This window comes from Balaenoptera acutorostrata, chromosome 13 (genome assembly GCF_949987535.1).
Source record: "Balaenoptera acutorostrata chromosome 13, mBalAcu1.1, whole genome shotgun sequence".
NCBI classification, from domain to species: domain Eukaryota; kingdom Metazoa; phylum Chordata; class Mammalia; order Artiodactyla; family Balaenopteridae; genus Balaenoptera; species Balaenoptera acutorostrata.
Window position 1 is genome coordinate 17,050,771 of NC_080076.1, and position 26,413 is coordinate 17,077,183.

Sequence of the window (26,413 nt, forward strand, 5' to 3'; positions counted from 1 at the left end):
GGACATTTTGAGTTTGAGTGACCTGGGGGGCATCCTAAGATGATATCTGGCAGGATTTGGATATGAGAGTTGAGGGCTCTGGGAGAGGTCGGGAGTAGATGTAGATTTGGTCATTGCTTACATGGTGGTGATGGCTTTAAGCCACAAGGGGAGGTGGGGGGAGAGAGAGAGAGAGAGAGAGAGAGAGAGAGAGAAAGGGGACACCAAGAACAAATTATTGGGGAACACCTACTTTAGGCGAGTAGTTCAAGAGAGAGAGAATAACCAGGAGAGTGAAATGTCATGGAAGCCAAGATAGAATTTCAAGGAAGAAGAAATGGCTGATGATACTGAACAGTGCACACTGGGGGGCAGGATGAAGCCTGGGAAAGTGGTGTTACCACCTAGAGGTCTGCTCTCCTGTTGCCCAAATGCCCCGGATGGCCTTGAGCACCAGGCAGGAGCTCAAGGGCAAGTCGTGGACACAGTGAACGGCCCAGTGGTGTGACCAGACCTGTTCTGGAGGCAGGTTAACCAGAGTGTAGGACGACTGGGGAAGGGAAAGAAAGTGGACACACGCTTTAGGATGATACGGCAGCCATCCAGACCTAAGGAGTTGCCTGCAAGCGAACTTAGGGGTTGGTGGCGTCCACGTTCAACTTGTAGAGCAAGAAAATGACTGGCCCAACGTCACCGGGGTCCATAGGGTTCCCGGACCTCCAAGACAGGTATGACCATTGCTCACTCCGTGTCACCAGCGATGGCTATTTCCCAATGCTGTGGCTCTCTGGCCTCCACAGCTAATATTTGTTTCCTATTGATCCAATCCCCAGCCTGTTACTTTTTAACTGGAGTCCGGGGGTTCAAAGGCCTGACTTTTGTTTAAACGCTCATTAGGATGGGGGGGGGCATGTCCCCTGATAACCTCAACTGATGAACAAGCAAGGATCTTCTGAGTAAATATAGGCTGTGCAGAAGGCCAGAGGGGGTGGACCAGAGCGGGGTGAGGCTGGGGGTCGGAGAGGAGAAGACCCCACTGGCAGAGGGGCTCTTCAAATTTGTAAGAGCTGAATAACTGGAATTCAAAAGACAAATCCCAAACCTAAACTTTCCACCACAAATGATATTAAATATAAGTTAATATCTAAAATCCTTTATCAAACAGAAACTCTTTAGAAAATGTACATCCTGGCACTCCATCAAATAGTTCCTGAGGGTAGAGAATCCAGCCCTATGGCCCTTCAACTCTGTTCGACTAAGGGATGCTCGTGTTGTCCTGGGATCTGGAAGATATGGGGCCCTTGCTTTTGACGGTGGAGAGTTCTGTCCTGGGGCGGCGGCCAGAGAGGCACAGCAGCTCCCCATGAGGGGCTGGGGTTTTTCTTGGAAGAGGCCTGTCTTTTCAGGTGGGTGTCCCTTATGCACACTGGATTTTGCGGCTTGAAACAGGGCCTTTGCCCTCAAAAGCCCTCCTCCGCTCAGTCTGTTGATACATAGATGCCATAATTTCTCTCTTTATTCCTGTTGGTTGAAGCCAAGCTTCACCTCTGGAGTTTGACTACTTCTAGAAGGGGTCATGCATGTCGTCTGATCGGTCATGTACATCGTAGTGTAAATGGGTGTCTGGGCCCTTCTCTCTGAGACGAGGTTTGGTGGAGGGCATGGAGGATGGGCCAGGGTGAGCGGCTGTATGGAGGCTTTGAGTCAGACAGTCCCGGTTCAGATCTCTCTTCTGTAAGACGCTTGCTCTCCCGGTCTGTTTCCTCGTGTGTAAGTTGAGGGTGATAATATCTATCGTATTAGACTGATGTGGAGATTTATGGGAAGTAGTAGTGCTATTAACCTAAGAGAGTAAATTGAAGACCCCAGAGGCTCGGCAGATGTCAGCAAGGCCACTATCCCAAGGGGAAACTCATTCTGCAAAGCGATGCCGAAGGCTGCTTGTTCCCAAACTCCTTGCCCTGTCCTCGGGGCGCTGCTGGGTATCTCCCAGCCTCCCTTGCAGTTAGGTGTGGCCATGTGACTAGGCAAGGCGGGGGGGGGTGGCGAGGGGTGCTTCACCGCTCCGCTCCTGGCCCTCCTGCAAGGCCTTGCACCCGCTCCCCTGCCTCTGCCTGGGGGCTGCGGAAGGTGGGATGAGAGACCCCTCCACCTCCACCTCTTAGAGTTTACTGTCCAGACACTGGACATGTCCTCGGGTGGGCGGAGCTCCAGTTCCCACAAACCGCTTCTGCGCTCAGCATGTCGGGGCCCTTACTCTGCTCAAGGGCTTCTCCTGCGTTCTGCGGAGGACGTGGGGAAATCCAGAGGGAGCAGTGGCTCTGGCCCCCACCAGCAGGAGACAAAATTTCCTGCGGACGTCTACCAAGATTTATTCCCGGCTCGGATGATGTTACTTGAGGTTGATCGAAGCCTTTAAAAATCATCCTGGTGTCGAGTCGGCTTGGAAGCGAGAGGCTGCCTGCAGTGCACCCAGCACCCCTCTGTGCTCTGGCCCTTCCCTCCCACGGGGCCCCCTGCACTCTGCTCCCCCCGAGGGGTTTAGGGAATGAGACCAGCTTGATGCGTTTGCAGGGTTCCCCCGAAAACCTAGGTTTTCTGCCTGAAGTGGGACACTGACGGGTCTGACCCTGACCCCGACGGCCGCCTGTCCCCAGGTGGGCCGCTAGCGCCCCTCCTGCCCTCATTTCTGCCCCGGCTCAGTGACCAGCAGCCCTTCTGCTGCAGACAAGCCGCTGGAGGGAAGGGACCGGGTGAGAGGTCACACTAGCCCCCAGGGACCCACAGGGGCACCGCTGAGAAGCTAATCGCCCCCTCCCTGGGGGCCTGCAGTTCCCAGGAATGCGGACCACCCACGGCCATCATCCCCCATCTCTGCAGAGCTGCCCTGGCCTCTGCCGAGGGCAACAAGTGAGGACCAATCCTGGTCCTCCAGGCCAACAGCACTGGGCAGGTAGGGAGTGGTCAAAGGCAAGAACCTGCGACCCACACGGCCAAGGCCCTTCTGGGTCAAACGTTCCGCAATCGTGGGATTAAAGCTTGACGAGCCCCGGGCACATAACAGTGCAGAATCATCATCTGCCTTTAGCTGGTCTTGTTATTAAGTCTGAACAAGGCCACGAAGGATTGAAAACTGGTAACTACTTAGTTCTGGGAACCGTATGTAAAACTCCCACGGTACGGTATTGCTTAGAAATTGCCCGAATGTATCATTTCCCTTTAATCACAGTGGCATGCGCCTCTCCGCTGTCACTCAATCATCTTCAGTGCTCAGGCGGGAGGTTTCCTTGCTGCAAGGCCCTTACACGCCCCCCAAGCTAACTTGTCTGTGAGCGAACTTCTTCCTCAGAGAGAAAAAAAGGCTCTCCCCAGGCATTAGGCTGAGGGGAGGCGAGCACAGGGCTTTGGGAGGAAACGTGTGCCCTCCCCTCCCACCATCAAGGCCCCGAGCCCCCGTCTCTGCGGCTCTGTGCCCTGTTCCTACGCTGAGCGATGCCCCAAGGCTGCAGAAACGCAGGTGACGGTGCCCCATCGATGTGTTATGGGAGCACCTGAAGCGGCAAGTTGGCTGGACACCCGGCCAAGGACGGGATTAAGTCAGAACAGGCAGCTCAGCCTTCAAGATAACGGCAAGTCCAGCAGGCGGACACAGAGGAGCCACGAGCGAGGGGGCCTGGGCTGGGCTGATGCACGGGTGGTTGGGGCCTCCGACCTCCTCCCTGAGGCCCTGGGTGCTGAGGGCACCCCGACCCCAAGGCCCAGCTGAGGGGAGATGCCGCTTTGCCCAGGGGCAGGGGGCGGCCTCTCCACTGCTTTCCATTGAGTTCATCCTCTGCCACCTGTGACTTGCTGCTAGGATGGATGTGGGATTCGTAGGGAAAGGGAACGAGGCACAGCCTGGGGACACTGGCTGGGGAGGAGCTGGGGTGTTACAAAGGGGCTGAGCAGGAAGGTGACAGGCTGACCGGACTGACTCACCTCTTCCTCAGGCTGGGCCTGAGCTCAGCCCTACGAAGGGAATCTCGGTTCCCCCCCTGCTCGGTCCCCACCAGTGGGTGTCCCGAGTTGGGGCCAGGGTCCTGCAGCCCACTTACGAAGGGGTCCGTATTGGGTCTTAATAAAAGTCACCATCATTTTGTTTTCCTGTCCAATTTAAGTCCTATAAGTACCTGCTTAGAGATCCCACAGCCCGCGTCCTCTGGAAACTCAGTTTTGCGAAGTGTTGTCTCCCAGATGAGGGCGCACCAAAGGGACGGGAAAGTGGCATCTGCCCTCTTACATCCAGGGACCCCTTTGAACGTGGTTCCCCAGAGCCAACCACAGCGATGAGAATCCCTGGATACCCACGCTCACCACCAACTTTTACCAGGGACGTTAGAGTTTCAGAAGTGCCTAGATCACTCTTGGACTTCAGAGCAGGTGAAGAGCTTACTCACTTAGCTACTGTGTAACTGATGCATGATGATTTATTCCTATTTCATATATCTCATCATTTGTGTTTTTCTCTGAGAATGAGCATATACAAGTTCCGAGTGGCTCTATCTGCCGGTACCTTCCTTGTCTGTTCCTGTAAGGCTGCAGGAGGCCGCAGGAACTCAGAAGGCTGTCGATACCTTTCCAGCGAGATACCATCTACTGCTGCCTGAAAGAGACAAGTCGCAAGAAACCAGGATGCAATTATGTCCTGATTTGGATGTTACCTCCTGGCAGTCCCGGAGGGGACAAGTTAAGGCCATCGAGAGGAGGCTTAGGCACTAAAGAAAAAGGGACACAAATTTGAGGAGTCTACGTGTTTTATCAGGGAATTGACATGAGATCTGGATTTTGATAGCATCTCCCTTCTGAGAACCATCTTGAGCTTCATTACTGAGTCTCATTAACTGACATAAATTGAGGGTTAGTCAGATGAAAACTAGAGGTGAAATATGCCTTTTAAGGAATGGACTTTATATTACCACTTGGATAATCCATCAAGTCATTAATTCTCAAATTTAATAAAAAGGCAGATGGATAAGAATAGAGGTGCATCCCATTAAGCTCAAGCCATGTGTTCTGGGCAGCCTTTAATGATGTTTTTAAAGATGTGGAACTTCTAGGGAGATTAAGGGAGTGAACATACTATCTATAAATCTGCAGACATTTAAATAACCTCCCTGAGACAATTAAGGCGAGGCACTCACAAAGAAGCTTTAAATCAGACAACCCGTAATACTTGATGTAGAAAAAGTTCCAGCTTCCATAATTCTTTATTAAATATTTGACAAGTTGCATCACTTCTTTACAATGACTTCATTTTGTCACATTACTCTTTTGCTGTCAGGAAAACAATCCACAATTTCTCTTTAGATCTCTCAAGAAAAACGAAAAGCAAAAAGGATTTGTCCTTCAACTAAACGTTTTCTGTCTGTATCAAATTCAACCGTATTTTACAGCTATTCTGATTGTGAAAATGAGCATTTATCCATACGTTGTCTTTTAAAAAATTTCCAAGTTGTTTGGTTTTTAATCACTGTATCAAATGGTACTTGGCTTTATATCAGGAGGTGGGTTTATAACAAAAAGTTATGAAACATTTAGAATTCATTTGGAATGCTTGAAACTTTTTTTCACCTTAAAAGTCACTGTTTCTTCATGTTTTGTTTGAGTTAAGAGATGACGGCATATTATATCATCATCTTCCTGGGGTGCTCTCAGGCTCTGAGGGTCAGAATTCTCAGGACACAGCTTGGAGAAAACTGTAGAAGGGACTAAACTCTCACTCCCTTTCGAAACCAGATTCCTCAAGGTAGGTGTAAAAATGATATATAAACATGTAAAGATATATTTGGACAGCATATGTACGTATATATATTACATACATAGTAGTGAAGGAAGCACAAAGATATGCAAAGTTAACATGAAGGAAACTGTGACAATCTAGGTGAAATTAGTCTGAGAAAGAGGGGCAAACTGGTTTATATAGGAGCACAGATGTCTGTGGACACAGGGTCATGGTCATGAGAAGGCTTACAATGCACTGATACAGGTTGAGAAGGTAGTACACAGAGGTCTGTCGCCAATTTTGATATATTCTATCGTTACTCATACAAACACAAAACCAACCAACAAAAAGACATGCATCTTAAACATGCGTTGCTCTGCACCTAACACCTTTGATGAAGGGGAGCGATCTAATGAGAGGTTTTCGTGGAAAATTCCATACCAACAGAAAGCTCTCCTTTCCTATGAAACATACCAGCTCACGTTCTAATGCTACAGCTTTGTCTCCGACGCACTGAAAACACTCTGGGGTCGGGGGGTGTGTGTAGGCAAATGTATATACACTGTTCATTAAGGCTTCGATAAATTAAAAAAAGTGGTCCAAAGTATGTCACATTTTCTTCCCAGTTTTAAAATCTAAAGTACAAAGTGGAGTCTATAAGGATTTTTAAAAAAACACATCTCAGCCCTAAAATTGGCAGTTTCGACTTGACTTATCAAGATGTACCCTGAAGTCTGAATAAGATGGAGGTAGTGCGGGACCTCCTGGGGGTCAGGAAGGGAGCAGGCCAGGCAATTACCCTGCACAGCAGTGCCCCCTACTGGCAAGGCAGAAAATGACACCAGAGTCAGTACAGGGGTGCAGAGTCAGGGTGAGGAGGAAAGAGCAAACAAAGAGGAGCGCTAGCACAGGGCCTGGGTAGGGGCTTGAGAATTGATTAACCCAGACTCTCTTCATAGATTCTGTAATTTCAGAGGTGAGATACAAGACCTAGGAAAATACTTGAGTCACGTGTGGAACAATTAGTAACTGTTAGACAACATGTACCACTGCTGCGTGATCTTGCCAGTTCCAAATTGGCTCTCTTGAAAAGCAAAGTTCATATGCAGCAAATCTAATTGTTCTATTTAACAATGTGAGATGTAGGAAGTGGTTCAAATATTTTGCAAACCATTTCTCTCAGAATCTGTCACTGCATCCTTATGTGGGAGGAATAATCCATGTCAGGTTGCTTTAAGCATCTGTCATCTGACCTTAGGGAGTATTTGATGTTAGCTACCAATGGGCCTTTGGTAAATAATGGCAAGTATTTCAGGAAAAAAGAAAGAGCACTGAGACAAATGCCTCATTGTTTCCTGTTCCAGAGGCAGCAGGTAGAAAAGCAGCACACTATCTGAAGCTAATCCCACGGGGTGGACTTTCCAAATTCATCTTTAGGCTGACAAGAGTCAGAAATAGAAATACCCAGGACTTTTACAGGTGGCTGTGATAACTGATGTTTAAAAGACATTCAACATGCAATATGTAAACTCTGGCACTTACTTCTCAAGTAACCTCAAGGCAAAATGGCCCATAACAACTCTTTTTCAGGGAACTGAAGAAGCTAGATTCAGGTTAATTTCTAAGAAAACAGAGGCTCTAAGAGACCCTGGACTGTGGAGTAGCGTCACTGCTAAGGACAACTAGATGAGGTGACACCGCCGTCCTGCTGTCCTCTCCCAGGCCTGCTGACCGGAGCAGAGGCCCAAGGGACCGCCCGGCAGCCTACTCCACATGCAGTGCATTCTCCTTACTGCCTTCTGTGATTACGTCGTGAAGGTGATGGAAAGTGGTCATCAGGATTGAGAGAAAACAAGACAGGTGACTATTTTAGACAAAGAGTGAGACACTGAGAATTGATGAGAACTAGGGAACGTTATTTGGATTAAAAAAAAGAAAACCAAAACCCCCAAACAAACTCTAGACCCAGCACTTTTGAGCTGTCACTGAAATCAGATATTAAGGGATAGATGAACTGAACTGTCATTCACAGTTACTGCCTTTCAAGTATTCATGGGGGTCTATTTCGGTAATTCTTATCTGTTCTTGGCACAGAAATTATCTCAGGATGGGTTTTCTTTCTTATTTTCAATACTTTGCCTAATTTGCATTTAGTGAATATTCTGATTTTTTGGAATATACAGTTTACAAAAAGACAGAAGAATCCCAGTTCTTAGACAAGAATCGTTGGATTTCTCCCCCTATAATTACACACTCACTCTCAGAACCCATCCAAGCATACTGCTCTCCCAGGCTTTGGCATAAGTCATAAAAAGAAAGCCGAGTCTGGACTTGAGGGGCTACAAGAAGGGGGAGGTTTGCCACTGAGACATCTGTTACATTGAGTGATGGGAAAAAAATCCCACCAATAGGTAAAAATAATGAACAATATTGTTTTTTCTAATTACTCAATATCTAGGTTTTCTGATCACTACTGGATTTTTAAAAAATCAATATGAAAAGGGAACAATCCTCAGCTCTGTAGAAATCCACCTTCTTTTAGACACCTAGGCCTCTGCACCCCTTCAGAAAACTCCTTTACAAGCACAGACATTCGTGGCTTCCCACAAGCCGCCCAGAGCCGGGGTACATTGAGTTTCTAATGCCAAAAGATCCTAAACGGAGGCCCTGAAACCACGATTTCATTGTCTTATCCACAACTGGCAGGAGGTGAGATGGCTAGTGTCTCCTGACTGCCACCACGGGTCTAGGACAACACAGGTTAAGAAGGACAGCAGGATTGCTGGACTCCCGCCCTGCCTCAGGCGTTCTCTCAAAACATGACAGAATTCTGCAGCAAGGACTCACAAGCGGCCAAGAATCGAATCCCACAGAACCCTCCATCCCCGCCAGGACCAGCTGAAGAGCCGGACGTCAGGGGATCAAATCAAGTCTTCTCTCGCACTTTTAATCCAGCACACAGCGGACACAACTTGGGCAGTACACGGTATGGAAGCATGCAACATGTCACTGGGGACAAAACCCGGTTAGGTTAGCTGTCTATTAATCTTTGCAGTGGCATAGAAATCACAAAACGATTGGTGAGGACAGGTCTGTAGGCTCAGCTTTACAGCCAGGTTTTATACACCAGCAGCCAGATTCACAATTGATAGATATTGCACCGGAAAGGTGTGTGCAGAGGGAAGAAATCAGCATCACAGTCAATGCTCATGACAAAAAAAAAACCCAGAAACCAGATATGACCTCCATGTCGTACATAAAGTGCCTTCAGAATTGGCGCGGTTAGAACAAAAGTTGGTTATTTAGCTACCGTCAGCAAACGTGTACAAACAGGAGACTGCACAGGCCTGGTTCCCACATTTTCAAATCGCGCAGTGCCAAGTTTCATTCAAGTGTCTCTACTGAGAACAGCAAAGAGGAAGATATGACAGAAGAAGGACTGTACAGCAGCAGGAAGGGTTAAGTAACTTCTCTTACGAGAAATGATAGTCCAACCCTGCCTCAAATGTGTTCTAGCACACGTAATTACTTCTAAGGAATAATGGTGTGATTCCTTCAAGTCAACACAAATTTTGTCATGCTATATTACAATTCTCTCAGCCTGCAGCTATTATGCTAAATTTGTACAAAAAAAGTAATTATCCAGTTTGTTTTCATTCTGAGCATGGAAAAAATCGTCATGATGCCTAATGTTATGGTTTAAATTCTCTCCAAGTATTTGTCTGTAGAAGGCTTTTGGACAAAAGTCATTCTTCCAATGCTAATCAGGTAGGGCGTGGGGCTGTCCAAGTACTTTAAAAATAAAAATGTCACCGACATTAAACCTGGCGTGAAATTCAAATACAAAAAAAATAATATGCTCACTTTTCCAAGTACATGAGACATCTTTAATTGTAGTGAAATAAAATCTGCAAATCGGTCTAAATCATTTTAAAAAGTAAACATGAGTTGTAATACTATACCTGTAGAGTGATTAATTCCATTCGCTGTCATTATAAAGTATGTAAAATATTTATTAAGGGCTTGGCCTACAGAGGCACAACATAAATAGAATAAGTCCTCCTAAAATGTAATTAGTATACACATCAACCAGTTGGTAATTTGTGGTGGAAAACGCAGGAACGCGACCCGGGACTGGGTTCCCATGTTGGCGCGTGGGCAAGTCGCGGGCGAAGGCTCTGCTCCAGGAGCCCGCGCCGTGCGCTGCTCTCTGCCAGCGTCTCTGCAGAGTCTGTTAGGCGAATGCAAAAGTGCAAGCAAGACTTGCATGAAGAACAACCCTCCCGAGGCAGGGGGCGCTTAATCCACCCCCTCGAATCCTTGGGCATTTTCCACAGCCATGAGAAGCTTCTCTCGTAAATCTTCAAAGGTTTCATATGGAGGTAAGTCAAGGCGATTAAAGCTGCAGAAGTTAACAAGAAAGCATAGGTAAAAAGCCATCATCACTGCCCTTTAGTTACACCAGCACTTCCTAGATTTGGCTAAGGGGGCACTTGGTGTTCCAGCAAGAGGATGTAAAAGTCTCAACTAGCAAAAATATTGATTATCAAAAAGTAAATTCCAGCGATGACACTGGCCACACCAAATATGCTCTATTAACCTACGGGGGAAGAGAAAAGAATTTTCTAATCGTCCATGAAACCTCTCTACTGGGACCAAATGTGGATCCTGGAAAACCCTGCCAGGAAGGGAGACAAGACAGGCAAGGTAACTGACATACACACAGAGATGTCAAAACCCTTGAAGCACAAAGAACTTCCGCAGCAGGATGAACTGAGGCTGCATCTGTTTTTAACGCTCTCCTTCATTCGACACTATTTTAGGAAGCCCCAGTGCTTCTCCACGTAGCACATCGCTTTGTTTTTAGCGCAGCCCTGTGAGGCACGTTATGTTTTTCTCAATTCTGCAGATGAGGGTCCCGGAGCCCAGCGGTGGGTCAATATGCCCCAGGTCTCACCCCTGATAGCACCGCAGATGCGAGACCAGAACCCAGGCTGCCTGCAGCTCTGGGACCCCAACACTGAGCTATCCTCTAACCAAAGTCAGGCAAGTCATCAACACGTGGAGTGAAAAGCCTCATTTATAAAAAGCCCCTACGTACCTTGAGGCTTTGGCAGGGGTGTTACAAGTCACCTCGGTGACAGTGAGGTCTCCAGACCTCTGTGAGCAAAGGATTGTACTTGTCCATGGGACTGAGTTAAAAGTCTGTCTCTGCCACCTGCCAGCTGTGTGACCTCAGACAAGTCACCTCCGTCCCTAAATCTGTCTGCTCTTCTGTGAAATGGAGAGACTGCTGCAGAGTGCTGGCAGGGTCAGATCAGAACGTATAAAGGGGGTCTGGCACACAGCAAGCCCCAGAGCCAGCGACCACTGCCATCACTCACACACCATTCACCGCCGGCCCCCACTGGGCATGAGGAGCTAGAGCCCCAGACACAGAACTGGTGCCCGTGCAGGCGGGCTGCTGGCGGGCACCTGTCATGACGATGGCCACACGCACACACACACGTACACACGTGCCTTCGTTCGTGATGCTTTAGTAAGAGCTAACATTTGTGGAGCATTTGCCCCGTGCCAGAACCATTAAGGACTTTTCATCTATCACCTCAGTGAATCCTAGCAACCAGCCTGTAAGGTAGGTACTGCCTCATCCCTATTTATAGAGGAGGAATTCGAGGCACAGAGAGGTTGGGTAACTTGCCCAAGGTCACACAGTAAGCGGCAGAGCCAGGATTCAGCTCCAGGCTGGCTCCAAAGCCCAGATCTGCTTCTGCTGCCTCAGCATTTAAAACTGCTCCCTCCTGGCACTGACATAGGTTTCCAAGCGCGAGCGGAACAACTTCTTATGTTTTAAAAGCTAATGATTATCAGCAGCAATAAGAAACAGACACACGTCTGTGGTGGGCCCTTTAACAACCCCTAAAGTATTTAATAAGACACACTGAGCTCTGAGATTTTTTTTTCATAGTCACCAAACATCAAAAGACACAGCAGAGCAGAACACTGTGCTTCTCAAACCAGAGGTCTCAGAAACCCAGGAATCGTGAAGGAGTAAGTCTAAAAGAAGTTTCCAATTTTTGGTTTTCATCATGATAATGATTTCAAACATCATTTCACCAGTGATAGAGACAGAATTCCACTTCTGCAGGCTATACTTAAAAGAACAGGTGGCGGTCGTCTTGATTTTAAGCTGGCATTTCACAGTCCAGGGCCTGCAATCCCTGTGGGGTTTCAAGGATCTGTGGCCATTTTTCCCCTTTAAAAAAGGTCCATACATTATTCAAGTTTGAGAAATACTGGAGTAATGGAGAGAGAGGCAAACAGGGGAATGTCAAGAGCTGAGGTTTGGAATTACGTTAGCGCTCTGTGCCTCAGTTTCTTCCTCTGTAGGAAGAGGGCAGTAACATGACCCACCTTTTAGCGTCGTTGTGATGGTGATACGGGTTAATATACATGAAGTGCTTAGGATGACGCCTGGGACACAGTAGTGCTTAATAAGTGTTACCGTTACTTCTGACGTCAGGAGACAGGGCTGGCCTGCCACCAACTAGCTGTATGACCTCATTACCCTCAATGGCTTCAGCCTCGTCGTGTGGAAGATGTGTGGGCCAAAGGAGATTATTTTTAGGTGGGTCTGTGATTCTTAGTAAAGCGGAATTTTACATATCCCAGCAGTGACCTTCGACAGAACAGAGGAATGAAGCCCTTTGGTGTTAAGACGCTCAGCAATTACATCTGAGAGTTTCATGAAAGCTCAGAGAGAACCAGCTCCACCAGCCCTCACTCTCCTAGTAAATCAGGTTTTAATTTTGAAGCTTAATCGTGTATTTTATATTTTCATAAAACATGGAAGAGATTAAACATACATGTGGCTAGGTTTTACATAGCCACATATACGGCTGTCGCTGTGAAGCAGCCAGCAAAGCGCCTGTTTCCTACATTACAGCGGGAGCCGGGGCTGGACGGAAGGAAAGCCACAGCAGAGAAAACAGAGTAAGTCCCACCCCACCAGCCAGTGTGGCTTCAGTAGAACTAGCGCTCTCCTCTTCGTCTGGGGAGAGTATCACTGAAAAAATTATTTGAATGCTTTAATCCTGTGACACAGAGAGAAGCAGCGAGGCTTTGGTCAGAGCCGGCGGGGTTGCTTCCCTCCTGTGTGTAGACCTCTGTCCTTCCTAAGGGAGAGCAACGATTCTAAACCCTAGCTCTCCTCACCAACCCACCAACCTGGGCAGCGCTGGAAATCCCACGGCCCAGATCACACACCAGACCAACTAGGTCAAAATCTCCGGAAGTGGCACCCTGGCACCAGTATTTTTTTTTTAATGCTTTCTAGGTGGTTCCAATATGTAGCCAAGGTTGAGAACCGCTGAGTTCAGGGTCTTTATCTGGGCAGCACCGTATTTTAGTGGTGGCTCAGGACGTGAACTCCGAAACAGAAGAAGAATGCGACAGCAAGGTACCTGTCTATAGGGCCACAGAGGGTCATGGGAGGGACACTCAATTCCTCGTTTCTCTTTGAAGAGTCTGGAAAGAAAGTGAACCGTACCACTGAGGCAGTAGCTTAACCGAAGTGGTCAGGGTGCAGACTGGAATGCTGGCAGACCCGAGTTCAAATCACAGGATTTGGGAGCCTGTGAGCTACGGGGTCACGAGGAAGCTTCCCAAGAGCCCACAGGAACGCTAACCGTGTACTTCAGGCTGCCACCAAGGTTAAGGGTCTGACCCACACAGGACAGCCACGCCCAGGGATGCAGCTCTTCCTCCAGCTGAGTTCGGGAGCTCTGCCCCCCATCCCGCCATTGCTGGGGCTCGGTTCGGTGCTGGCTGCCTTTCAGATGAAGGCTACTGAGCGCAGAAAGCTACACCTGACTGATATCGTTTGGAATAAAAGCTCCACGGCCAGAACATCCTACCCCCAAGAATAAAGGCAGAGGATCAGGGGAGACCGGCTGCTCTGGCGATCGGCCAGTTTCAGCGCGAGTCAGCCTGCTCTCCCGGTGCCAACGGGCAGGGACCACATCCACCCCGCTCAGAGTCCTACGAATGGTATAAATGGGCAAAAACGTGCTCTCCGGTGAGACGAGGGAGTCGAAGCAAAAGGCCTTTCACAGCCCACTTTCCACAAATGCACCTTGATGAGACCTCTCTCCTAGCTGCGCCGGGCAGCAACTGGACGGCCCAGCGGCTCCGGCAGCCCCAGTTCCCGTGGGAAAGGAGGATGCTGGGTGCCGACCATCCACAGGGCTCCCCTCCACCTGCTTCCTAAGAGCAAGAAATCCAAGCCTGTGGGGTGACCCACCCCGGGGACGCGGGAGCCGGAGTGGCAGGAGCTCCCTGAGAGCTCCTGAGGTCGCCTCTGTGCTGGGTTTCACGAAACTCCTTGGGGTTCCCCTCTAGGAAGGCCTCCTTCCCGCCCTGCACCCGGAGGCCTTCTGAGCGCAGCCGTGCCCCGCACGTGCCTCCCTGAGCAGGGGTCCTTGGTCGGACCTCTGACACTCCTCTGGCCACATGCACGTTGCTAAATCTCAAAGACTTAATGGGTTCTGGATGGCCATGGAAGGCCTTTTAAAAACCTGTTGCCAAAGGGAATTTCATCCATGGTTCTAAACCATTTAAGGTTGGGGTAAAAACTCAATCTGTTCAGAGGCTGGGAGCGGTCGTATCCACATAGGGAGAATATACAGTGAAATCTCTGCTTCCCAGAATAACTAGGGAAGGACGGGGTTTGGAGGAGGAACTCCCCACAGGAAGCAGGAAGGGGGATTTAACCCTTCACATATCAAAAAGACCGGGCCCATTCAAATCTTGGGTGGCTTAATTCCATCAGCATCACTGCACGATCTATATTTTCACCTGTATCACTGACAGTTCATACTCTAAACGCTGAATGGTCAGGGAAAGTAGCACTCTAGCCTGTAGTCCAGCATCACACTCAGCTAAGTGTTTTAAAATACTGTCTGTCAACAACTGTGTGGTTTTCCGTCACTCACCATGTGTGAGCTCTGGGCAGTTTTTCAGGACTTCCCCATTGCTCTATTGTAAACAGCTGAGGACCATTGGAACCTAGACAAAAAAAAAAAGGAAGAAAAAGAAATGGTAAGAGTGCTCAAGGCAGTAGAACTAGACAAAGGAGGGGCTGAAGGAAAGGGAGGGGTGGGCAGGGCGGGCCTGGGGGTGAGCCTTGGGACACCCTCTGTGGCTGTGACGTCACAGTCAGTATTTAACAACGGGGGGACGCAAAGGGTCTGCATGACCTCAGGACACAGACTCTGTGTCGCCATCAGAATGGAATCGCACCAAGCTGAACAGAGCCGACACAATAACGTAACGATGTGCAGACAACCACGGCCTTGCAACCCAACCCTGGAAGTTTAAATTTCAAACTACTTCTGGGGGAAAAACTGAAACGTGATGACCTTTAATATGCAGAGCAGAGAGTGATTTTTTCATCTATAGTAAGCCCTGAAGAACTCTGCCTCGTGGAGGGGAGGAGTGCTTTCAAGGTTCAGTTTACAACCACATGGAGGATTCTGCAAAATCTAGTTGTTTTTTGAAGATATACCAAAAAACAAAACAAAAGAGAAAGAAAAAAGAGAAGACCAACCTTATGGCTCTCTGTATAAAAACAAAAAACAAAAACAACCCCCTGCTTTTATATACAGGTAACTGCACAGACAGCTGAGGTGACGGCACGCTGCCCCATCTCTTTCCATGATGTCTGTCTGTTGGGTCCAGGCGAAACCCACATGGCCAGAAGCCCAGAAGGCAGAGTCTTCTGGGGCTACAGTGGATGCCTGGGTAGAGACTCATGGTGGGAGGACGAAGTCTAATGGTACCCTGCTCACCGTAAAGTTCGGCAAATCCATTCATAGGGACTCGGGACGTCCCTGTGACAAACTGGAGTAACCGGATACGCTTTTCAGCGTCCATCAGCAGCACAGCCTACGAACGGAGGCAGAAGGTCATTACGCTCATGTAACACGACGCACGTCTGCTGCAGTGCAGACGGGCAAAACTTCATCTTATTTATAGTGCAGTGGGAGACCTAGACAGTTGACTCTGCAAACTTTTTTTTTTTATGGCCATCACAATACTGGCCTCTGCAACCTCAGACTGACTGATCACAATGTCTCTTTCTTCTTCTGCCAACTGGTCAAAATAAGTGGTAAAAAAAAAAAAAAACCACACTTGGGACTTCCCTGGTGGCGCAGTAGTTAAGAATCTGCCTGCTAATGCAGGGTACACGGGTTCAATCCCTGGTCCGGGAAGATCCCACGTGCCGCGAAGCAACTAAGCCCATGTGTCACAACTACTGAGCCCACGCTCTAGGGCCTGCGAGCCACAACTGCTGAAGCCCACGTGCCACAACTACTGAAGCCCGCGCGCCTAGAGCCCGTGCTCCGCAACGAGAAGCCATCGCAATGAGAAGCCCGCGCACCGCAATGAACAGGAGTCCCTGCTCGCTGCAGATAGAGAAAAGCCCGCGCACAGCAAGGAAGAACCAACGCAGCCAAAAAAAAAAAGCACACTCGTTGATGGCACTGAGCTCATGTTTCTGTATGTGAGGCTTGCCAGTCCCCCTGAGCCAGTTAGAAATACACACAGTTTGAGAGGGGGAACCCAGGTTATGAGGCAGGATATTTGACTGTAGCTAAATTCTCTAAAGACAACATTTTAGAAAAAGAAAGAAAAACAGAGGCCAGGCTAGGCTTCTGAAATAATCTGTGTATCTTACATATCTGAATTATTCTAAGAATCGAGTTGGCTTCACTGGTAAAGTTACTTGAACTGATATCAAAAAAAATATATCCAAAATCAAGGCTGAGCGAAACTTGGACTAAGATTTTAGGATTTGAAGATTCTGCTTTCTTCCTTTTCTGTTTCTCTGCTGCACTTGAAATATTATTAACAATAGATATTTAGAAATTAAGACAAGGTCAACGATTTCTTATTTCTGTAAGTAAATAATCAGCGCTTTTTCCCCTGTAATTGTTCTTTCAGTTTACTGTCCTCCTTTGGACCCGCTCGTTACTATTTCACTTCTCTTCTACGATGAACAGGATGTAAACACTGGTCTTTAGAGAGTCAATCAGATTTCATTTGCATCTTTGATTGAAAGATGTAAAGATCAAAATGTTTGTTGGAATTAACAAAAAAAGTTGGGAAAATGGTTTTTTAAACCAACATGGCATCTTGGAAAAGTCAGCCCCAAAGCATGCTTTTGCCCTGAGAAGCCTCCCATTCTTATTCACACTCTGGAGGACTAGTTCCAATTCTTTTTTTTTTTCAATTTATTTATTTATGCTTGCATTGGGTTTTCGTTGCTGTGCGCGGGCTTTTTTCTAGGATTCATAGCATGTGGGATCTTCCCAGACCAGGGATCAAACCCGTGACCCCTGCATTAGCAGGTGGATTCTTAACCACTGCGCCACCACGGAAGCCTAGTTCCAATTCTTGAAGCCTTTCAGGATCATCCTACTCAATGGTTTCCTCAAACAAAAGCACTTTAATAGGTGGTCGAGGAAGACAGTGTAGCCTGTTCAAGACAGCCATCCACCACTGTTACAGAAAGCAGCGGTGAGGGCTGCTTCTGGCTCGGCAGGCCTCTTCTCTCCCCCAGGAGGCCAGGTACCAACACGGCCCCAAATCCAGCAGCAAGACCGCGGGAAGGCAGCACAGGACGCGGCCTCTGGCCTTACCTTCCAGAACCACTGAATCACAGGGTGGTTCGGGCAGTAGCCGTTCTTGTAAATAGAATGCTGTCGCCAGTCGTTCACATCCACGTCACCAAGGCCGCACATCAGCAACTGAGAGGCAGAGGGACCAGAGGGAAACAGGGCACACCGTGAAAGCCGAAGAAGTACACCAGAGGAAAGGCCTTTTCTCAGTGCCAGCATCACGTCACGTGCAAAGCAAGATAAGCCAGCAACCCATAAAAACAAATGAAGGGGAATACGTGTTCCACATCCTACCTGCCTCTGCAGATCAGAGACTGAGAGGTAACGAGGGGGCCCTGACTCTAAAGCTTGTACAGGCCACCACATTTCATACTGGAAATTAGAAGTCCCAATCAATCACCTTCCCCGCCCCTCGAACCTCAGCTCGGTGCTCATGGATTTTCGTATGCTCCATTTACGTCTGCTCTTTCATTACTCTGGCTGTTTCCACTTCTGAGAGGTTATCTGTCTCAACAGTTGAAAATACCTCCCCACCCACAATAGAATTAGTGCTTTGTGACAGCAAGAACTCATCTTCCCAGACCGATGCACCAGGTGAGGGCAATCACCTCACCTGCCTGGTGGCCCACGGCTGCAGACCTGTCCTAGCGCTATAATTGCTCCTCTGACTTACCAGTCTTGGGTCCACTTTTCTTATTACCTAACCCTCCGTAGGGCAGGTTTCCTGTGGACAAATGAATGATATTCCCGCAGAGGCGCCAGCGTACAGTGGAAAAAGAACTAATCCAGAGGCCTGAAAACCGGGTTCACAGGCCTGACTGTGACGAGACCCTGTGAGGTCATTAACCTCTCCTTGCCTCAGTCTCCCCACCTGCCAAAGGGCTTCCTCTACATGACGTCTGTGACGTCATCTATCTGGACGTTTCCATTTTAAGGTAAAAGAACAAAAGCCAGTCTACGGGAGACACGTCATTGGACAAATGGCCAGAGTCCTGTCAATAGCCTCTCAACAGACAAAGCCTTCCTCCTTCTGTTTCTCTCAACATAAAGGCGGAGAGACTCCTTTGCTTTTCAGACTCCGAGTTCTCATCTACACCGACACAAAGGAGCTGGCACAAGCTGACATGAAACCACCTCCTGCGACTGCCTTCTGGCCTCTGCCGCGCTTTCACTCCGCAGCACAGACCACTTCAGTTTCACGGAGAGCCCTGCTCTACAGCCCCTCGGGGACACTCACGCTCACCTCCTGCCCGAGTCCCCATTCGGCTGCCACGGTGGGTGCGTGCAGGACCGGGGTCCTCAGCCAGCCCCACCTTGGGAGCAGGGTGCTGCCACCCCAACTGGCTGTTGTGAACGCAGCTCAGCGGGCCTCTCCCTGTCTGCTGCGCCCCTGATCTGCCCTCTCCCGGGCAAGGAAGCTACAGGTGACTACTTTTGCTATGCCCTGGTCCCTGATCGGCAAACAAGCAAGCCCCTAAGAGACCCGCCGTAGAATTCACCTAAGCTTACTCGCTAGGACATTATGGATCACAGAATACTAAAATACCAAGTTGGGAAGTAATGAGATACTTTAAAAAACAAATCTGCTTTACACAAAATGTTTACAGTACAAACCTCCAGTTCATTTTCATCAAAAATTTTAATCAAATCAATAGGAAGCAGTTCCGTGAATCCCTGAAAGAAAAAAAGAAAAGCACTTTCAACACCTTTTTCCTTGAAAGAGACAAATTTTACAGGATAAACAAGCTTATTTTAGCTAGCCAGGAAAAATACATTGTTCACTGATGATTTATATGACAGTATTCAGTAATTTTAGTTCAGATAAAAACAGCATAGTCACAAAATAAAAATTTAAAAAGCAGTAGACTCCAGAAGATCCAGGTACTTGAGTAATTTTTGAAATGTTATAAAAATATGATTTGCTGCAGGCAGGCAGATTCCAAAAGCCACTTATGACACATTGCTGCGAGTCAGGGTGTTCTCAAAGGCACAGGCCACAGACGCGCAAGCGGACCATTTAAAAATAAGGCGCTGAAGGCAGAGATGAAATACGAGAGGAGGCGGTGTGATGGGTGGAAAGGAGCCAGGGAGCACAGACAGCCTGCCCCGGTTCCCAGGCTAGACACCACTAACTAGTGCAGTGATCTAGGACGGACGCTCCGTGTCGCTGGGCCTCGCGTGTGGCCAGTTTCTGAAAGTGTGATCACCTGGGGCAGGGCCGGGTAGGTCTCTCGTGTTAAGTACAGTATGAACCCTGCTGTTCTCCAGCGCCTCTAACTCACACGTTTCACCCTAAGTCCTGGAATTTTTCTGAGTGTTCTGCCTGGGCTGGCGCTATATTCACCATGAGCAGGTAACTGAACTGGGGTGAAGTTAAGAGAGCATCGCCCAACGAGAACCCTGCATCAGTTCAGCGGAAGCTTGTGATGTGCAGCTGGGGCTTGTTCTCTTTAAGTACCTAATACCCATTATCAGGATTTAAAACGGAATTGCGCTTTGGGTCAAAGGGAGCCGTTTTTTAAAATGAGGAACCCCCTTATTCTCTCCGAGGGGCTTCCCTCCTCAGGGCCCTGGGAGCATCACTGACATTAAATACTTGCGTCTGAGAAGGAACCACTTCACACTTTAATAAGGTGAGGAATTATTCAGACAGCCACGAGGAAAGGGCAGGGGATTAAAAAAAAAAAAAAAAAGTTCGACCAATGAAGCGGAAGGCATTATCACGGAGGGATGGCGTGACTGGAAACTGTCCCGAGTCCTCGCATTTCTTAGAACCTGTCACTGCAGCAAAAGGCAGAGATGCTCCCAGCCTTCCCCGGGTACCACCAAAAACTGCAGGACGATGGTTCTAGCCTCTGTGGGGGAACCTGCCCTTCTGGATCAAGTCTGTAAAGATTTCTCTTTAAAAACAGTTAAGGCAAATGAAAAAATAAGAGCAGCAAAGCCAGAAAACACTGAACAACAGAAAACAAATGAAAAGGTGGCAGTGCAGGCCTGACGTTCCTGCCCTGGGCCCCACACCCATGCCTGTCTCTGGGTGTGTGATCGCTTCTAACAGCCCCCCTGACCCCCAAGGAGGAGAACCGTCCTCTTTCAACCTAAAGGCACAGGCACGACTCCTGGTGAACACGACTTACCTCCAAGAAGGCGTTCATTTGCTTTTGGACCCTGTTCACAAATCTCCACTGGATGACTAGGCTGTGGGAGGAAAACGGACAGCCCTTAACCATCTTGCTCATTCATCACCGGCGTTCAGTTATTTCTCCCCAGCTGCGACTGCTGCTCGTTAAGCAGGGCAGGGAGAAAAGCCCGACGGTGGCCAAGGAGAGGGAGGTGGAGTGCTGCGGCACGTGCTGCTTATTCATGGATTCTTTCCAGAACAATGAGCACATGTGGAGCCTAAATTCTCACTGAGGATTTCAAAAGAAAGACTGATTTCTTTTTTTCCCCCCAGATCAAGCCTTCGTTTATCAAAGCTGCTTTATAAATGTGACTGTCTGGAGAAAAAGGGAAAATGGGGTTTGAATACGTATGTATATGGGCATAATGCATGCGCACACACAAACCCACATATGTACACACCCACATTTATGTACAAACATGTACATATTTTTAAGGGGAATACCCAGTACAACGTATTTTATCATATGATATTTCATTCTAGTATTCAACGTACTGATTTTCAAGGATGACATATAATTTATCAGTACTTTACCACTAATACTTTTATACCAACATTTGGAGGATTAATGGTAAAACCTCTTTGAGTCACAGACAGCCACTGAAACCACGTTCCCTGTGACAACATTTAGTGTACAGCAGAATTTACTGCCAGGCGAATCCACTTTGGATTCCACCTAAGGCATTCTGTCGTGAGATAGCACAAGGACCTTGTCATGAAGGGCTCTCACTTACGAGGTGGCACCATGGCAACGGCCCTCGAGGACCAGCCTGCTGCCCACTCACTGCTCAGAATATCAGGTTTTACTGGCTGTGCTGCCATCACCAGCCCAACAGCCTACTTGCACCAGAGGATACAGGTGGCAGGGAGCAGGCGGGGATTTCTATCCTCCTTTTTGCAGTGAAGCTAGTGGAGGCGCCCCGCAATTTGAAACCTAAAAGAATTAACTGCAAAGAATGACGCACAACATGTATCACAAGGTGCAAATACTCAGTCTTTCGAACCCAGTCACCCTGGGGTGGAGGGTTGTTAAAAATCTATTCAAAGTCTACACTTTCCGAATGAAGACAACAGTGCCCGTTAGGACGTCGTCTGCTTGCTGAGACTGTCCAAGTTCAGCACAAGCACCAATTAAGGTGAACAGGCAAGAAATGTAGTATACTACTTCTAGTTTTTGATTAAGCGTAGCAAGCTTTCAACTTGCAAGTGGAGAAGTTCATGCTTTGTCAGGGTCTCTAAGTAGAGATGCCAGCACTCTCCAATTCTTCCTAATTAGAAAGGAGAGTAGGTTTGTTTTTTTTTTTTTTTTTTTTGCAGATGCTAAGGAAGGATGCTAAGATCCTCAGCCAATTCTCTGAATTCAAGTCCTGTGATCGACTGTGATGAGAGAGGACGGAACGCAGCTTGCTGAAATGGAGTTCTGAATGCAAACAAGGAGCTCAGGCCATGGCTGTAACTCACTAGACAAGCAGAAACTAGGATCCGGGAGCCAACCACTGTTAACACCGACCTCGCCCCTGTTCGAGGGCTAGCAAGGGCAACCTGGCAATCCTTGGAAGATACCAGAATTGTGAGCTCGAAGCATACGTATATACCAAAGAGGAAAATGTAAGATGCCCAACTGTACCTTCTGCCCAGCACAGACTCCCAGGATTACCTAACAGCTAGATTTCCAAAGGACTCAACAATCTGTCCCACCAAAGGACACTGAGATTAAGAAAATTACAAACATCAGGAACAATTCTTCATGTTTGCATGTGCTGAATTCTCCATATCCATTTTAACTCTTCTCCTACATTTTCATTATGGAAAAGAAGTCAGGAGACAGATGGAATATGTTCTCTTCGGTTGTTCCCAATTTTACCCCAACTGGCTGTTGACACTGGTCCACTGTTGTAATTCTCAATTTTAGACGAGATGCCCACAGGCTCCCAGAGTATTTGCCAAGTTACTCAATAGTGGCCCCTTTCTCTCCTCCCACTGCTCCTCTGTATGGCAGCAACATGAAGTCAGGACACAAGTCAAACTTTGCATCCCGTAATTCAGCTTCCTATTAGGCCAAGCCAGAAAGGAACTCATACTGTTAAAAGTGTGTCCATAATCTGCACGAATTGTTCTGGCAAAAGACGGCAACCAAACATGCTGTTCAATTTAATAAAAGGAAAGGCTGTAAGTATGTGTGTACGTACTCAATGTATTCCCTTTTGTTTTCATTTGTTACCATTATTTCTGACCCATTGGGCTTCAGATCCACTTGATATGTCTGCAATTACAAAGATAAAACAACGATCACCATCATGAAGTTATTTTGCATATTATCACTGAGTAATAACGTCTTACTATAAAAGGAAGATAAGTAAAATTTATTCAGAACTCGTTCCCAGCAAATGGGCTCTGTGTCCAAGAGAATGTCTAATGAGGCTTCTAAATTGTTAAGATGCTACACACTTAAAGATGTTATCACTGAAGGCAAATTATTTTATGGTTATTTATGAGTTTTAATTATTCTTCATACATTAGCAACAATGGAGAACAACACTTTTCCCATCTGCTATTGACTTATTAAGAGATTTAATTATGTTTAACAGAAAAGACAGGATACATCCATCAAGACTGCAGAGATCCAGATTTGTTGCTGAAAATTAGATTTTATAGCCATAAAAAAAAGATATGTGGAATTTCTTTCAAAGGAGCAAAACACAGGGACTTAAATAAAGATGCTGAGAAAGTCAGGCTGAGGGATGGATTCAAAGCAGCTGAACTCAAGGCACAGCCTTCTCCTCTGCCCTGAGCCGGCCCTGGCTTAACATCAAAGTGTATAAAGCAATAAGTAGCAGAAGGGAAGGGAAGGGGAGGGAAGAGGCCTACTGATCTAACAAGTAAAATGTTTACTCTCATGGAAATTCCAGGGAAATAAAAAGGAAAAAAATACCACTCACAGCTCCCCTATTCAAAGGTAACCACATTTGTATTCTGGTGGGATTCCTTGTGGTCTTTTTTCCCACACCCACCCAGCCACATCTGAGAGGAAGCCAAGCCAAGCCTGAGGGAGAGCGTTCTCCAGAGTAAGCATCCAGGCTGCATCCATCACGAGGGACACAGATTCAAATCTGCAACAGATCTCCTGCTTTGGCAGAGGTCCATTTTCAGGGACCCCTCCCCAGCCCTGCCACACACGCGCAGGACAGACGGCCTCTCTGGCCTGAATATCAGATCCTGTTCCTCTCCAAACGTTTTCTCTGATGATGCACTTGATTATTGTTCCTTTTCACATGGAGACAGCTTTTTCAATCAAAGTCCACTGATCCTCTGTCTCGGCCCTTCATATTTTCTTCTTTGTCCTTTTTTTTGTTATTCGGGAAGGGATCTCGTTTCCCTCCCTTTCGACAATTCAACGTTTTACTGTCTGCAGTACGGACTTTATTTTTTTATTTTTTAACATCTTTATTGGAGTATAGTTGCTTTACAGTGTTGTGTTAGTTTCTGCTGTACAACAAAGTAAATCAGCTGTATGTATACATATATCTCCATATCCCCTCCCTCTTGCATCTCCCTCCCACCCTCCCTATCCCACCCCTCTAGGTAGTCATAAAGCACCAAGCTGATCTCCCTGTGCTATGCAGCTGCTTCCCACTAGCTATCTATTTTACATTTGGTAGTGTATATATGTCAATGCTACTCTCTCACTTCGTCCCAGCTTACCCTTCCCCCTCCCCGTGTCCTCAAGTCCATTCTCTATGTCTGCATCTTTATTCCTGTCCTGCCCCTAGGTTCTTCAGAACCATTTTTTTTTTTTTTAGATTCCACATATATGTGTTAGCATACGATATTTGTTTTTCTCTTTCTGACATACTTTACTCTGTATGACAGACTCTAGGTCCATCCACCTCACTACAAATAACTCAATTTCATTTCTTTTTATGGCTGAGTAATATTCCATTGTATATATGTGCCACATCTTCTTTATCCATTCCTCTGTCAATGGACACTTAGGTTGCTTCCATGTCCTGGCTATTGTAAATAGAGCTGCAATGAACATTGTGGTACATGGCTCTTTTTGAATTATGGTTTTCTCAGGGTATATGCCAGGAAGTAGGCATGGAGGGAACCTACCTCAACATAATAAAGGCCATATATGACAAACCCACTGGCAACATCGTTCTCAGTGGTGAAAAACTGAAACCATTTCCTCTAAGATCAGGAGCAAGACAAGGTTGCCCACTCTCACCACTATTATTCAACATAGTTTTGGAAGTTTCAGCCACAGCAATCAGAGAAGAAAAAGAAATAAAAGAAATCCAAATCAGAAAAGACATAAAACTGTCACTGTTTGCAGATGACATAATACTATACATAGAGAATCCTAAAGATGCTACCAGAAAACTACTAGAGCTAATCAATGAATTTGGTAAAGTAGCAGGATACAAAATTAATGCACAGAAATCTCTTGCGTTCCTATACACTAATGACAAAAAATCTGAAAGAGAAATTAAGGAAATACTCCCATTTACCACTGCAACAAAAAGAATAAAATACCTAGGGATAAACCTACCTAAGGAGACAAAAGACCTGTATGCAGAAAACTATAAGACACTGATGAAAGAAAGATGATACAAAGGGAGAGGTATACCATGTTCTTGGATTGGAAGAATCAACATTGTGAAAATGACTATACTATCCAAAGCAATCTACAGATTCAATGGAATCCCTATCAAACTACCAATGGCATTTTTCACAGAACTAGAACAAAAATTTTCACAATTTGTATGGAAACACAAAAGACCCCGAATAGCCAAAGCAATCTTGAGAAAGAAAAATGGAGCTGGAGGAATCAGGTTCCCTGACTTCAGACTGTACTACAAAGCTACAGTAATCAAGACAGTATGGTACTGGCACAAAAACAGAAATATAGATCAATGGAACAGCATAGAAAGCCCACAGATCAACCCACACACATATGGTCACCTTATCTTTGATAAAGGAGGCGAGAATATACAATGGAGAAAAGACAGCCTCTTCAATAAGTGGTGCTGGGAAAACTGGACAGCTACATGTAAAAGAATGAAATTGGAACACTTCCTAATACCATACACAAAAATAAACTCAAAATGGATTAAAGACCTGAATGTAAGGCCAGACACTATCAAACTCTTAGAGGAAAACATAGGCAGAACACTCTATGACATAAATCACAGCAAGATCCTTTTTGACCCACCTCCTAGAGAAATGGAAATATAAACAAAAATAAACAAATGGGACCTAATGAAACTTAAAAGCTTTTGCACAGCAAAGGAAACCATAAACAAGACAAAAAGACAACCCTCAGAATGGGAGAAAATATTTGCAAATGCAGTACGGACTTTAATTGCTCCTGTATTTTTATTCTTCTTCAAATCCTTCCTTCCCGCCAGGTGCCCCCTTCTGGCTGCTGTCTTCCATTCCATCCAGTTGCCCCCCGTGGTGACCTGCTCCTGTCCTGTGCAGGTCACGGCACTTTTTTGAAGATATTAAACAGTTCCGCTTAGGGAGTGGGATGGAAGGTCTCTTATAGTAAAACATCTTTAGTTCTTTGACAATTATTTGGAGGTCTGTAGGCAGTATTCTTTTACACTTTTGTAGTCGATTATTTGTGGGTCTGTAGGCAGTATTCATTTACGCTTTTGTAGTATTTTTTAATAAGACAGTTTTTCTTTTTTCCCCCCATTTATTCCTCAAAGATTGTCTTGCTGTTCCCTTCCATGATGAGATTTTTCTATCAGATCCACACCAAATGACAAGTTAATAAATCCAAGCCTGGTTCTGGATATTGAG

The 26,413-nt window shown here is 46.8% G+C and overlaps 1 protein-coding gene across 17 annotated transcripts in view; it reads right to left on the reverse strand.

The window, feature by feature from the left end:
- Positions 1-5,195: 5,195 nt before the first annotated feature.
- The window catches only part of NEDD4L (NEDD4 like E3 ubiquitin protein ligase), a 348,067-nt gene continuing 326,849 nt past the window's right edge, over positions 5,196-26,413 (reverse strand). For all 17 annotated transcript variants that reach the window (XM_007191975.3, XM_007191971.3, XM_007191970.3 and 14 more), the window contains 7 exons: positions 22,792-22,865; positions 20,559-20,619; positions 19,036-19,095; positions 17,443-17,550; positions 15,589-15,685; positions 14,734-14,806; positions 5,196-10,142 (listed from right to left, as the gene is read on the reverse strand). In XM_007191975.3, the coding sequence (XP_007192037.1) occupies positions 10,040-10,142; positions 14,734-14,806; positions 15,589-15,685; positions 17,443-17,550; positions 19,036-19,095; positions 20,559-20,619; positions 22,792-22,865 (576 nt within the window). In that variant the 3' untranslated portion in view covers positions 5,196-10,039. The remainder of the gene's footprint in view (positions 10,143-14,733; positions 14,807-15,588; positions 15,686-17,442; positions 17,551-19,035; positions 19,096-20,558; positions 20,620-22,791; positions 22,866-26,413) is intronic.